Source organism: Phaenicophaeus curvirostris, chromosome Z (genome assembly GCF_032191515.1).
Source record: "Phaenicophaeus curvirostris isolate KB17595 chromosome Z, BPBGC_Pcur_1.0, whole genome shotgun sequence".
NCBI classification, from domain to species: Eukaryota; Metazoa; Chordata; class Aves; order Cuculiformes; family Cuculidae; genus Phaenicophaeus; species Phaenicophaeus curvirostris.
In genome coordinates this window covers 5,835,424-5,849,748 of record NC_091431.1, presented here as the reverse complement: position 1 = coordinate 5,849,748, position 14,325 = coordinate 5,835,424, and the positions used below count along the sequence as shown (strand labels likewise).

At 39.3% G+C, this 14,325-nt stretch overlaps 1 protein-coding gene across 1 annotated transcript in view; it reads right to left on the bottom strand.

Annotated features, from left to right (window-relative positions):
- Positions 1 to 13,633, bottom strand: part of PTBP3 (polypyrimidine tract binding protein 3) — a 48,812-nt gene extending 35,179 nt beyond the window's left edge. The window contains exons 1-2 of the mRNA XM_069879906.1: positions 13,559 to 13,633; positions 10,660 to 10,751 (exon numbers count right to left, since the gene is read on the bottom strand). Coding sequence (XP_069736007.1) covers positions 10,660 to 10,719 — 60 coding nt within the window. The 5' untranslated portion in view covers positions 10,720 to 10,751; positions 13,559 to 13,633. The remainder of the gene's footprint in view (positions 1 to 10,659; positions 10,752 to 13,558) is intronic.
- Between the last annotated feature and the right edge of the window lie 692 nt (positions 13,634 to 14,325).

The following is a 14,325-nucleotide window of genomic DNA, read 5'->3' as shown; positions in this document are numbered from 1 at the left end:
ATAAATATCATTGAAGTTTATCAAGGAAATGATTACTAGACATCTGATAACTATCACTGTTTAGGTGGGTACTGGAATTTAATTAACACCCAGAATCAATATTAAAATTTATTCATTAGAAATACCACGAGCATGTCAGAACCCAGGTATTGAATCCCTAGAGAGCATATTTTGATTGTAAAATGTATTAAAGAAAATTTAACAAAAGCAGCAATATGTTCAAACAGCAAACAGTAGAAAGTATTAAGGATAGCCTTTCATGAAGCCAAACCTTCCTTTTACTTACAAGGACGGCATAAGAAAAACCCACTACCACTCTAAGTCTGGTTGTGGGGGCTTTCAGCTTGTTTTTTAACTTAGCATTTATTCAACAGAAGAAATCTCTGCATTTTTCAAGAAGGCTGGGAAAAAACTTGGTGTGTCAGCACATCCAACTGCCAGCAGGTGCCCTTTTTGAGGAACTTGTAGCTATTCTGTGGTTTCATTATAAACATTATTTTGACAGATAACTTAAAGGACTTACATGTATTCTCACAATTTCATATGTAATTTTACATGCACTAATATAAAAAACCACAATGGACTTTTTCAGAAAAAATAATTTTCCAATCTCTACCATTTTTAAAACCTCTTCTAGGTGATTCAGCTCAGAATTCATATAAGCATCTTAGGGCAGAAAAGATAATCTACTATTTTGTAATGCAATGGCAAAATTTTTACAGATTAATACAAGTTGTCTAGGTGTTAGTCTACAAATTACAAAAATCTGTAAATTATGCACTGTTATGTATACATATTTAATAGAATTACTAATTTACAACAAAAAAAATATTTGTTTCCAAATGAAATTTTACTGCTTGCATTGATAACTTACAGCATTCAATACGTCACAGGTTTGACACAGGAAAATGCAAATTTCTTAGAAGATATCACAGAAAACATTAATTAACTGTGAGGATTTACAACAGAACACCATGATGAGCAGATAGATCTTATAAACAAATTGCAAAGATCAGAACTTACTATCACAGAGTCTATAAATCAACCATAACCTGAAAGACAATTTGGCTTTCTCAGAACAAGTTCTAGTGTATTCCAAACGCAAACGTATGTAGCCTTCTCAAGAAGTATTCATCCTTTCTAGGCCAACTCATCACTACGGCTTCATGCAGTAATAGCAATGCTTGTGGGATTATGCTGTTAACCAATGAAGCAATTGCAGGTTAACAAGCAATATAGAGAAACATAATTCAAGTGGCTGCAGAGGTCTGTATTAGAAAAGCCCTGTATCCATACAACTGAAGCTGTAGCTCACTGCAGCACAAAATGAACTGCTCTGGGATGGGTGACTAAAACAGCTTCCACAGCAGAAAAATGATACCACAAAATTACAGCCTCCAATAGTGACATGTGCCTGTACCTACAATGATACACCATTAATCACCAGCTCCTAAGGCACCTCCCTAGATTTTGCCTTTCTGCTGACAACCATTAACTTGGTAACAGAGCAGTCAAAACACAAAGCTCTTTCAAACTTCAAGCTCATCAGCTAGTCCATTGCTTTACTTGACCTATCAAATGACTAGCAAGGCATTGAGCCTCTCACAATACAGGGACTCACCATCATTACAAATGTACTACTGTCTTCATATCTTCAATTTGATTTAATGAGTATTTTTAAATGAACATGCATGTAACTGTGTTGATGTTAAAAGAAACAATAAAACATTATGTCAGGACATCATAGAATAATTGGTCTGCCACAGCCATCCTAAGTCGACAGCCCTTGTTACAAAATCTAGCTTCTTACCACTGCAAGATTTTGATTATACTTTCACTATTATTTGAATGCTCAACTAAAACGCTATTCCACTCAACTTGTGATACCAATACTAAAGTCACGTACCTAGTCATAGAATTATAGCTGTTTATTTATTATAACATGCCTCCTGGAAGGATGTGGTGTAGGAGAACTGCTAGCAACTCCACTGTTTTTGAAGGTAGATGATCAAGCTGTTTCTGAAGTACAAGGACATTATAGAGATGCTTTTCAGCATCTCAGCATTTATCCAGCAGTATAACTGGTAAGTCATCTTAGTCAGTCGTTGAAAGCAAAACCAAACCCAATGCAAAAATGTTCTACAAGTATGCAAAGACAAATTGATATTATATTTACCTAAATATTTTTTCCAATATTAACAGTACTTGCCAACTGCAATAACAGAAAAAGTGAAAATGTAAATTCTGAAACCTCACCCCTATGCCTTACATATGACCTAAGCATTCCTTCTCCACTTTCCACACATTCTAAGAATTTTATTCTTCCTTTCTCCCTAAAATAAAAAGGCAGCTAATTAAATACCAGTTTACAAGCATGAGTTTTCATTAGACAACAACGTCAGGAAGACAGCAAGAATTGTTTGCCCAGCTCACCGCAAGCCTCTCTCTAGGCTTGCAAGGGCTCAGTAATAAAAGGCATTTCTTAAATTGAGAACTACTTGATCATTATTTGAATTAAGTTGGATTTTTTTTTTAACATTGCTATAGTACTATATGTTTTTTTCTCCTTTCTAGAGACAGTTTGCATATGTCCTCACCAATATTAAGACAAACACTTTGGCTACTTTTTAAAATTTTTTCCTAAGAAGGTCAACTACTGCTTTCAGTTTCTAGGACAGCAAATGGGAGAAGGTACGCTAGTAGTCTGACTCATTTAATTGCAGAATCTAGTCTTTAAAAGATGTGGTAAATGTACCAAGAATATTCATATCTAACTCTCCCAGATATACAGCGCTCATAAAACATCTGATCTGTTTGACATTACAGAGAGAGATAATTTAAGAGAAACCTAACAATTAATTTAGAAATAACAATTCTATTCATAATAACACCAGAGATTAATTTTCTGTTGCAAAGCCTTTAACAGAAATATCAGCTTAGGTTCTTCTTCCTACATGCTTCCATCCCACTGTGAACCAAACGGACACGTTAATTTGAGGGGAAAAATAATCCATGATCTTGTCTGCAGCAGTCAGAGCAGTGAGTTTGCACACCTGATGGCATGTTTTCACAGTACATCGCAGACGAACTACTAACTGAAGGTTAGTAAGTGCCTCACTGAAGAATTTTCTATCCCTCCCTTTCACTCCATCTTGATAAAAGGGAAGCAACTTTAAGTTGCCAGTGGAAAGACAAACTCCCTTCCAAAAAACACTTTAAAACAAACAAGCAGCCTAGTCTCCTCAGATGAGCTGAATCTGCAGGTCAGAGTAACAGAGAAGAGACTCAAGTGAGACTTCACTTTTTCAGCATCAATAAAAGGGGAGGCTTAGATCAGACATGAGGAAAAATTTCTTCACCGAAAGGGTTATCAGGCACTGGCACAGACTGCCCAATGAGGTGGTTGAGACATCACCCCTGGAAGTATTTAAAAGACAGACAGATGAAGTGCTTAGGGATACTGTTTAGTAGTGGACAGGTATAGTTGGATTCAATGACCTTTTCCAAGCAAGCTATCCTATGATTCTAAAAATGCTAAATATCCTTCACAAAAACACACCCTCACTAATGATGTGGTGTAAAGGCCAAAGTGAGCAGCCATGCACAGGCTGGATGTTTTGCCTGTATTGCTTGATTGAATAACAAAGAGGTCATAATATATAAAATATATTCCATAGTGGAGACAGCAAGTAGAGTTATTTGGTAAAAATTAGTTACTAATGTATATTTTCCTCTGAGTGAGAGATATTTACAGTAATTTTGTGATTCCTTCCAAAAAGAGCTTTCTTCCAAAGAGATGAACAACTGTAACACTTGCATCATTTACTTGCCTACTTCTAACAATTCTTCAAAGAGACAGGCTCTGCACTTCTAGTCACAGGAAAACTAGCATCAACCAATTATAAAATTTAGATGGAGTCAATAGATCGTAATTTTATGTGGACAGAAACAGAGAAGTTAATACCAGACTTCAGGCTCTCATAGTCTGCTTTATCTCAACACCATAAAAACTTCTGTAAAATCCTGCTACAGATACAAACTTCATAGTGAGCATCATTATGCCAGGCCACATTTGGGAGACTTTAATAACTCACATACAAAACCTAATTACTATACTTTTACTTTCACATGAAGCCTGTCTCTTGAAGCAGTATATCTACACTACATGCTGAATTTGTAAGATACTGCTTGCATACATAGGTTTAATTGTCAGCTAAGTCTTTCTCATCAACTCTCTCTAACATTTCCAACTTTAGCCAAACTTCCTTGTGCCAGGCACAACTTCCAACACACCTGTGACTGTTTCCATGCTTCATCTAATTTTATGCGTTCATACATCACTTTAGGCAAAGTAGTTCCAGAACCGGATTGCCTCTATCAAATGAAGTAATCAAACAAGCAAGATCAAATTTTTCTTGAAAAAAGATCTCCTAATGCTACATCAGTTTGGTTCATGTATATTCAACAGACTTGATAGTTGCTCTGCTTAACTAAGAACTACTTAAAAATTAAAGTATTGGGCCACTTTGTTAGCATTCTACTTCTACATAAACTGAAAATGTAAGATGCACATATTAAATCACTCAAAAAGAAAAAAAATCTAGCACTTCTAAAGGCTAATGCCCAGGAAAGCCTTAAGGAAGAAAACAAGTATATGACAGTATTTTCTCAAAATATTCTTCCAGATCCACACAAGCATACACACACACAAACATCATCTAAATGAAGTAGAAAAAGCCATGATACATCTGAAAGCAAGAATAAATATTAGAGCCATGAATAACATGTTAAAAATTTAAGTAAATGTGTTAACATAGTGCACCCTTCACAGGTAATGACTTAGGCCACACAATGAAAATCCACACCTAAGCAAAGGAAGATTTAAACCAGGCATTTTAAAATAACACATTCTGAATGGCAATGAAGCTTCCATTTATGGCAATTCTAATACCAATAATCAAATAACATATGCCTACAGCAGAATTCTCTGATTTCTACACTGCCTTCCTAAATCTTACGGCAGTTGCTCTAGAGAATAAAGTTGTATTAACGTACAAACCCAGCTCCACACAACAAACCTTAATATTTCTGGTATATATATTCCTTATTGGGTTTGACCTTGTGAAACACATTGCAAAACTAGAATCATAGAATCACCAGGTTGGAAGAGACCCACCACATCATCGAGTCCAACCATTCCTATCAAACACTAAACCATGCCTCTCAGCACCTCATCCACCCATGTCCTAAACACCTCCAGGGAAGGTGACTCAATCACCTCCCTGGGCAGCCTGTGCCAGTGCCCAATGACCCTTTCTGTGAAAATTTTTTTCCTAATGTTCAGCCTGAACCTCCCCTGGTGGAGCTTGAGGCCATTCCCTCTTGTCCTGTCCCCTGTCACTTGGGAGAAGAGGCCAGCACCCTCCGCTCTACAACCTCCTTTCAGGTAGTTGTAGAGAGCAATAAGGTCTCCCCTCAGCCTCCTCCAGGCTAAACAACCCCAGTTCCCTCAGCCGTTCCTCATAAGGCCTGTTCTCCAGCCCCTTCACCAGCTTCGTTGCTCTTCCCTGGACTCGCTCCAGAGCCTCAACATCCTTCTTGTCGTGAGGGGCCCAGAACTGAACACAGGATTCAAGAATACATGAAGTCAGAAAATGTTTACAGATAAGGGGTTTTTCTGCCTACTCAATTCATGCATATTCACCTCATTATTTCTATAAAATGCAATTTCAAGCCTGCAATAATTCTAAGAGTCTATTTTAACAAATGCTAAGTTGGTTTTTGTGGTATGATATGTGGGAAAACCACAGCCCTTAAACACATGAGGATCAAAACTTAAGTTTTCATCATCAGTTAACACAGGCTTTTTGTTCCAATAGAAAGTTACTTCAACATACTCATTTCAATTATATTCCTTTCAAATATATTCCTTATTCAAACAATCAGTAGGACACTCAACACAACCCTTACTAAAATCTTCAATCTAATTCTTAATGAGCAAGCGAATGTGTAATAATGTCTATAAACAAACACTATACAAAATGAAGCCATTCATGGCGAGAACATATTTTGTCTCAAACTTAAGTTTCTTTCATTGAGGTCACAAGTGCTTCTGTATGACCTTGCATATAGTTTTGCAGCATTTTATACTTTACTGCCCACAAGTCAGAAGATGTTTATGTGGTGTAAACACCCAGTAACCAAAATAAACCACCAGCAAGATGCATATTTTTAATTTGGTCAGAAGAAACTGTATATATCCTTATAAAGTAAAAAAAGTACCATTGTTGGACAATCTGATTTATAATTTATTACTATTAAAGGTTAAAAATGAGGAAGAAAGACAACTAAGAGAAAAGGCACAAAAATGAGGCTTGTATATCAGCAAAAACTAGGAAAGGTTATAATAAAAGAGGTAACAAATGGATATGAAAGGCTACAAAAGACTCCTACCTTTAAACTGACCACTAAAAGATCTGTAACAACACTGGATGAAAAAATTGAGAGCAAATGGAAGATGTTAGCAAATTATTGCAAAGGTGATGGTAAACAGGTTAAAGAAAAGTATTGTTATAAAAGTAAAAATGTGATGAGCTGTGGATTCTTTTTCTCTTGCAAAGGAAAACATTGAACAATGCATAGCATAGAGAAAAAAACAACTGGCAGCACACAATAGCAATCAACAACATTTCTACAACATTTCTAAATTAAATACATCTTTTTTACCCTTAATTTTTAACCTGAGTTCCTTCTGAAAAACAGAAAAAAAGCATAAACAGGATTCTAGGATATAATGTTTATCAGCACCTCTACCTCGTAACATGAAAGGCCTCAACTTTTGCTACTTTGATTTCTATTGTTCTGCAGAACTAAATATACATGACTTAGTTTAAGAAAATAGTATTTGGGGGGCGAGGAACTAGTATGGATTCACAGGAAGAGACCAAAATGATTTGTCATTTGTCTCTTAGCTGATTATTCAATTTAAAAGCATGAAATCACTTTTTCTAAGTTACAAATTTACAGATCCTTACAAATGATCCAGAAAAAAAAAATCCCATTCTCAATTTAAGCATGACACTCTAAAAACACATGTTTTGTTTGGATTGTTTGCCTTTTAAGCATTTATTTTTTGGCTTCACATTTAAAGCTCTCCTCCACAAGAGTGAAAGCCAGAAAACTTTTATTTTTCAGAAGGAAGAATCATGTTCTCAAACAACCACATAAATCTAGTTCTTAAAGCTTTTAGAGCTAAACTCTTGAAGTCAAGTGGCTGAAAACCAATAAAAGCCTGCATGATGATGTGCATCACATAAATTACGAGTTACTTGAATAAGCTCTTGTCCTAATAGATGAAAAATTTGCATCAAGATCAACAACACTGTATAACACTTCTACTCAAAGGCTGAATTTCAGTTACTACTTAACATTTTCTAGGAGAATAGTGTTGTATGCAGGAAAAACATGGTCACACCGATGATACAAAAAAAGGCAAGAATTATGAGTCTCATCTGTGTTTTGTTTTCTCCCTACTTCCTTAGCAATGTTTCTTATCAGTTTCCCACTGCATGACACTTTCTCATGCAATGGTCTCTATTCCTCCGGCCAACTCTGCTTCATCTGCTGCGACAACAAGTAATATACCAGCCACTGTAAGAATCATTCTTTAGATTAAAGCTTCAGTATTAATGCACTAATTATCTAAATCAGGGCGAAGTCATAATCAGACTGTATGGAGACTCAGGAGACAGCACAGCATTAATATAACCCTATTTTTGTTTACGTTCCCGCCGGTATCCAGAAAACCTACATCTTTTGTTTAGATTAATGTTCCAGCTTTTCAGTATATATGGACAAAGTCCTCTTTGCTCTTCCTGCTCCTAAATATCACTAGTCATACGAAACAAACTTTTCCCTTCAGTTTTACTTCACAATAATACATCCTCTAACAATCTTCACTTCTTCCAACTCTCAATAGAATTCACAAGTTAGTTGATGAAATAATTTTCCCTGATCAACATATACTGTGAAGGAATGTAACAGTCACATTAAGATCATCTTAGTATTAGGTGTGACTTCTTTAGTTGTAACCCTACCCTTCTGCTTACAAACATACAATCAATTACGGGAGAAACGTGATTCTGACAAGAAAACTTACGAAGCAATAAAACCTATGAATTTTATCAATATTTAAATCCCTGCATCCTGTTAATTCTCTGTGTTTTATAAAATACTGGTAACTATGAGTTATTGCCTTTGGGCAGTCTACAGTTTTAAGCTAGATTGCTTTGGTCAAACATCAAGTTACTAACACCCCCTAGTCTAGAGCACAGTTTTAACCTAGGCTTTGGATTGCACGTTTGAGAGCTCTGCATCCAGCTGAGACCTGGCTGTTTTCTTGCCGTGTGGCAAGTCCTTCTCCCTATCTTTTAAGGTTCATACCGAAACAGCAGCTAGTACCGTGATCAACAGCTCCCCCAAGAGAACATTGTTCACAATATTCTAAGCTATGCCTGTGGCAAGCATGCAGTAAAAATATCAATTTTGTACACAAAACAGATGAACCCTATGGCTCCAAAATGAAGTCCACAAAAATAAATTCTCAATTAATGTATAATCACCAAGGAACAAGATTAAAGACACTATACACATTATTATTGTATAGTCCTCAGCCTTACAGAGAGCAACCATTACATAGCAAAAACAAACAGCAGAGAGAAGATGCAACAGAGGAACACAGCACACGCTGAGTGATCTTGGAATTTACATAGAACTCCCATTAGCTCTCCAGTACATATAAATACACACACACACTTGAGATTTATTTTACATCATGGTAAGACAAAAATTGTCATTAGCAAACTGATTTTCCTACAGGAAGTATGTGAATGGATCCTGCAAACAATACATAGCGGTGAAGATTTATTTTCAAATTACTTTTACATCTTTAAAACACCCAATTCTACTTCTATACATTTTTTCTATTTTAGAAAAAAATCTGGTTTACGGACTCAAGCTCTAGTTCAATAAATTAAAAATCATATATTAATGGATAAAGCAGGGCTGTGCATGACAAAAGGAAATTATATATAAACACAGTCGGCACTTCTTCATTGACAGACTTACATAACACTTCTAAACTCAACAACTAAGACAACTCAGTTTCTGAAGCAACAGATAGTTGCTTGTAATCCAGGGGGGAGGGAAGGAAAAAAAGAACTGCATAGAATCAATAGAATCATAGGCACTAATTTATGTAGTTTATCAGCAAGCAGTGCCTGTACTCACTGATCTTCCCTGCATAACATACGAGTTTTGCTACCCACACCTTCACTCACACTTTGTTACCCCATATCTATAAACACTTTATTGTCTGGAGAAGAAAGACCAAGGAAAAAACAAAAAACCCAACATCTATAAATTAAAAAACAAACAAACAAACAAAAAACAGCTCAGAAGACAGTGAGCATCTGTAGTTTGTAAACATCTTCTCAAACTGAAAAGTTTCACACAGAAAGCAAGCTTTTGCATATCTCTATCAACCTTCATTACACAGAGACAAGTTTGCAAGCACTGACAGAAACCACACTAAAAATGAACAGATCATCTACTTTTGAGTTCAAAAAGTTTCCTTCACAGAAGCTAAGTTTTGCACTACAGTTTCCACCACATCCAACTTCTTATACTGTGCATTGAATAACTTCACAAAAATTCATTATGGATTTCAAGCTGACTGTGTCTAGGGAAAGGACAGGTAACTGAAACAAGGCAGAAATAACAAACATGAAGATAGAGTAATTCTCCTGGTAACACAAGATGAGAAAAATTGCTTGTCTGTTACACATGGAGTGAGGAACAGACATTGGAGACCAGAAAACAGCAGCAGGTGAACTGACAAAGAAAAAAAGTAAGAAAATGCATCCACTGTAGTCTGTAGTAAAATGAGCAAATAAAAACCCACAGAAATTAAACCAGAAAGAAAATTCTAATAAAGCCATGCAAAGTAAGGTAGGAAAAGAAGGCCCCATAAAACCATGACAGGCTACATGTACTGTACTAATTAAACTAAGACACCTCGCAATATTACAAGTCAGTAAAATACTCGGATGTTATATTAATTTACTGTGGTCTTTGAAGTCATTGTGGCAACACACGCTTCAAGCTGATTGCCAAACACTATTGTAAGTGTTTCTACCCTAAAAATTGTGAAAGTTAAAGCGCTGAAGGTGTACAGAATCATAGAATCATTTAGGTTGGAAAAGACCTTTAAGATATGGGAAATTGTATCTCATAAAAGGTTGAAGTGTAGTTTACACACTCAAATGCAGGTCTTGAAGTTTGTTGTTACTCTGGACAAGTATACAAACGTGCTTTGGACTTTCATTTACAAATGCCTACGGCCTTTTTCAGATTACTACAGTCTAGGAATTGCTCCCCCTGCAGTGACTAGCAACAGCAAGGCAGCATGGTACCAAACCCAGAATCTACTACTCAGTTCCCACACAATTGGTATACCAGAAGGGAGGTGCAGAAGCGTACTGCCCGGCACTTTTGGCAGCAGTCCTGAGTTTGAACAACTGTAGCTTACAAGGAAACAGCAAGAGCAGAGAAGAGTGCTATCAACAGGAACAGTCAAAATACTTTTTCCTTTTCACCTACCCACTCTGAAACAGTGTCAAAAATGCAGCTGCTTACTCCAGCGCAGAAAGTCACGTCCATAGACCGGAAAAGAGAGGCTCTATTTTCACATGCTGAAATGAGAAAAAAAAAAAAAGTTGCTTGAATGTGGTCTTCCATAAATGTTATGCAGCAGAAAATGAAATTAAAAGTATAAATGATACACAATGGTCAAGAGTAGAAAAAAACAAAAGCAATATTGCAATCCCATGCAACAGTTAATGAGGACAGAAGAAAAAAAAAGGAATTAAAAACCGTACCTTGAAACATCAGCTGCAAGCATTCTTCTACTACATAACTAACTCTCATCCTCACATATTGACACAATATTATGTTTAATCAGGATATCCTCTAAAAAAAATTTGACCTAAACACTACTGTGCTTGTCACTTAATACCTCCAGAGGTGCTTCAGGTGGCACAAGATTAGCTCAGTGGAAAAAAACTTGATAAATATCCCCCTGGTTGCACCCAGAATATTTAATTGCTTACCTGTCCCCCCAGGATATCTAAGAAAATTTTCTTGACTATAGACCAAATCAAATAAACCATAATTTGTCATCTGGTAAGGAAACTATGAGTTTGGTTTATATTTTGCTATTTTCATGTTTCTGTTTGTGTCAGGTGTTTCACATTTCTGATCATATCAGATACTAATAGTAAAAAAGTTTGTTCAGTGAGTAGCTAGCTCATAAGGAGAGATAATTTCATTAACAGTATTCCTGCATTAGATATTTTTCACAAGCACACAATATGAAGTGGGATAGAAACGGGTTACTGCTGAAGACACTACAGAAAAAAAGTCAGTTATGTAATTCTACTCCATGTAGAATAGAAATCCTAGAAGGGCTTATGAGTCAGAAGGCTAAGGATAATAATGTGCAAGTAGTTGATGTCTCTTTAAGAGGCTGAACACCATTTTCCAAAAATCAGAAGGCCTGTAAAACGTGGAGATTTATTCCAGTACCGGAGAGTCTGAAATAACCTGCAAATATAAATTCAGCTGTTGCATTTACTGTTGTTCCTAATTTTTGCCTAACGACTCAAAGTAAACTTAAACTTGGAGCCATCATCAACCACCTCTATCATTACCAAAACACCTAAAAAAGCTCTACTTACAAAAATCTCTTAAATCTCCACTGACTCACCTTTAATAAGCCCTTAGTCTCTGCTTTCCTCTCTGACAAGCAAGCTTATTAGAAAGGTTCTACTTTGTGATGTTAGACTTCTACAGTTTGAGAACTACATGCATTTTGCTTATACTATTTCTACTCGAAATGTAAAGAGCGTCAATCTTAATTGACTTTCAATATTAGTATTTCAAGGCAGTATACCAACTCCAACTGACACGGGCTCCTCTTCCCCCTTCCTTAAGTGAAATAACAAAGCCTCTATGAAAACTAAAAAGCAGTTTACAAAAGAAAGTCATTATATTACTTGAAGGAGAATAAGGAGACTATAGGAACTGCATACTCAGCTTAGACAGCAACTCCAGAATCTAAGGTGGGGGGGGGAAATTGTATTCTCAAGTGGATTAAAAGAAGAATAAAATTACATATTCCTCATGAGCACACCTGACATTAAAAAAGAGGATATTCTCACTCCAGTGAGAACTGCTTTAGTTTTCATTTGACACTTTCCCAAAAGTAGTAGTTTCAAGCAAATGTGAAGAAATGCTGATCACAGCAAAATCATTATGTATTTTAATTAAGTCCTCCAGGAAGATACTTCCTAACACTATTTGCTTTTTCATTAATCAGCATTTATATCGGTGTGTTCTGGTTGACCTGCCCCTCTATTGCCGCTTCCACTGCAAGAGTGTTAAGGATGTCAGAAAAGTTCTGACTGCACTGCTTTGAGTCAACAGAAAGAAAAAAATAAAAAGTTCCAATTTAGAATTCTGAGATTTCAAGAACAGCTACAATTTTACAGGTGACTGAGGTAGAGGATTAACTTCAGTTAATAAAATCCACGTCTTTGCACAAAGAAGCACTGTCCTTAGTGAACATTTCCATTTTCATGTATGCATACTGTTACAATGAAAAAAAAAAAACAAAGGAACACTAAAGAGTAAAGTACTTCACTGACATGCTGCATAGTTTCCTGGGACAGTTGGATTTCCTACCACGGCCAAGCCTGCCAGGCTTCAGGTTTTGAAATACCAATAAACAGAGGAAAGAGTACCAGCAATTGCATTTGGCCTTAAAAAATAGCGAGGGATGCTGGCAGTACAGACGATGTACTTGGTTTTATTACTTGGTTTCAAGTCAAGAAGCCTTATCAAGTCGTACGTCGGGTATTGGCGCGCATCACGCTACCCCAGCCACAGAAACACAAGATTCCAAACTTGCTAGAAGTAATTTTCCCTTCAGAGGGCCACAGGCAGCACAAGCTGCACCACCGCGACACCTCACCGCATACCTAGGACCTTCAGCACGGTCTACGAAGCAGCAAACAGGACACACGAATAGTCGCTCCGATGATCGATTAACCTCGCAGAACGGATGTCAACCAGCCCTCACTCACACCGGCGGGAGCAGCACCCGCCGTACCCCCCACCTCCCACCGCCAGCCCCGGGGACCGGGACCGGAGTCACCGCAGGACGCGGCCACCTCCCCCACAGCCCCCTCGCGGGCCTCCCCCGCAGGCACCGGGCAGCGACACCACCGGCACCGACGCGGAGAGACAGCGCCCCTATCCCCGCGCGGGGAAGAAACCAGAAAGGAAAAGAAAAAAAGGAAGGAAAAAAAAAAAAAAAAGAAGGGAGCCCCGCCGGCCCCGGATACCACGGAGGGTCCGGTCCCTCCGCTCCGCCCTTCCTCACCCGCACCAGTACCTGGCGGAGCGGCCCGGGTCGGTATCGCCGCCCCGCGGCACCCACCTTTGGCCGCGCTCCGCCGGGGGCGGGGGGTCCCTCCCTCGGCCGCCCCTCCCGTCCCCGTCCGCGGCTCCGCGGAGGAAGGCGCGGGCCCCGCCCCGGGCGGTGCCAGGTGGAGCCCCGGGGGCGGTGCCGCCCGCCTCCGCCTCGGCCCGGGCCCGTGGCCCCGCCCATCGACGTGACCGCGCCCCCTCGGCGGCCATGGCCCCGCCCCAGCCCGGGCCTGCCGCCCGCCTGGCCCCGCCCCGTTACTATGGCCACGCCCGCAGCCGTGACCGCGCCCCCCGCGTGACCGCGGCCCCGCCTCGGCTCCCCGCACCGCCCCGCACCGCCCCTGTGGCCACGCCCTCTCCTCTGTGGCCACGCCCCAGCGTCGCGCCGGCGCTCCCCGTGCTCCGCGGCGCATGCGCGGTGAGGGGCCGGCGGGGCGGGGCTGGGGGAGGGGACCGCCGTCCGCCGGCCCGGGGCGGCGTGTGGAGCGGGGAGGTTCCTACATCACGCTTGACACAACTCCTACGAGACTTTACAAGGCCCACGAGAAGCGGCTGGCGGAGCTGGGGTTGTTTAGCCTGGAGAAGAGGAGGCTGAGGGGAGACCTCATTGCTCTCTACAACTACCTGAAAGGAGCTTGTGGAGAGGAGGGTGCTGGCCTCTTCTCCCAAGAGATAGGTGATAGGACAAGAGGGGGTGGTCTCAGGTTGCACCAAAGGGAGGTTCAGATTGGACATAGGGAAAAATTTCTGCGCTAAGAGTTCGTGGACACCGGCACC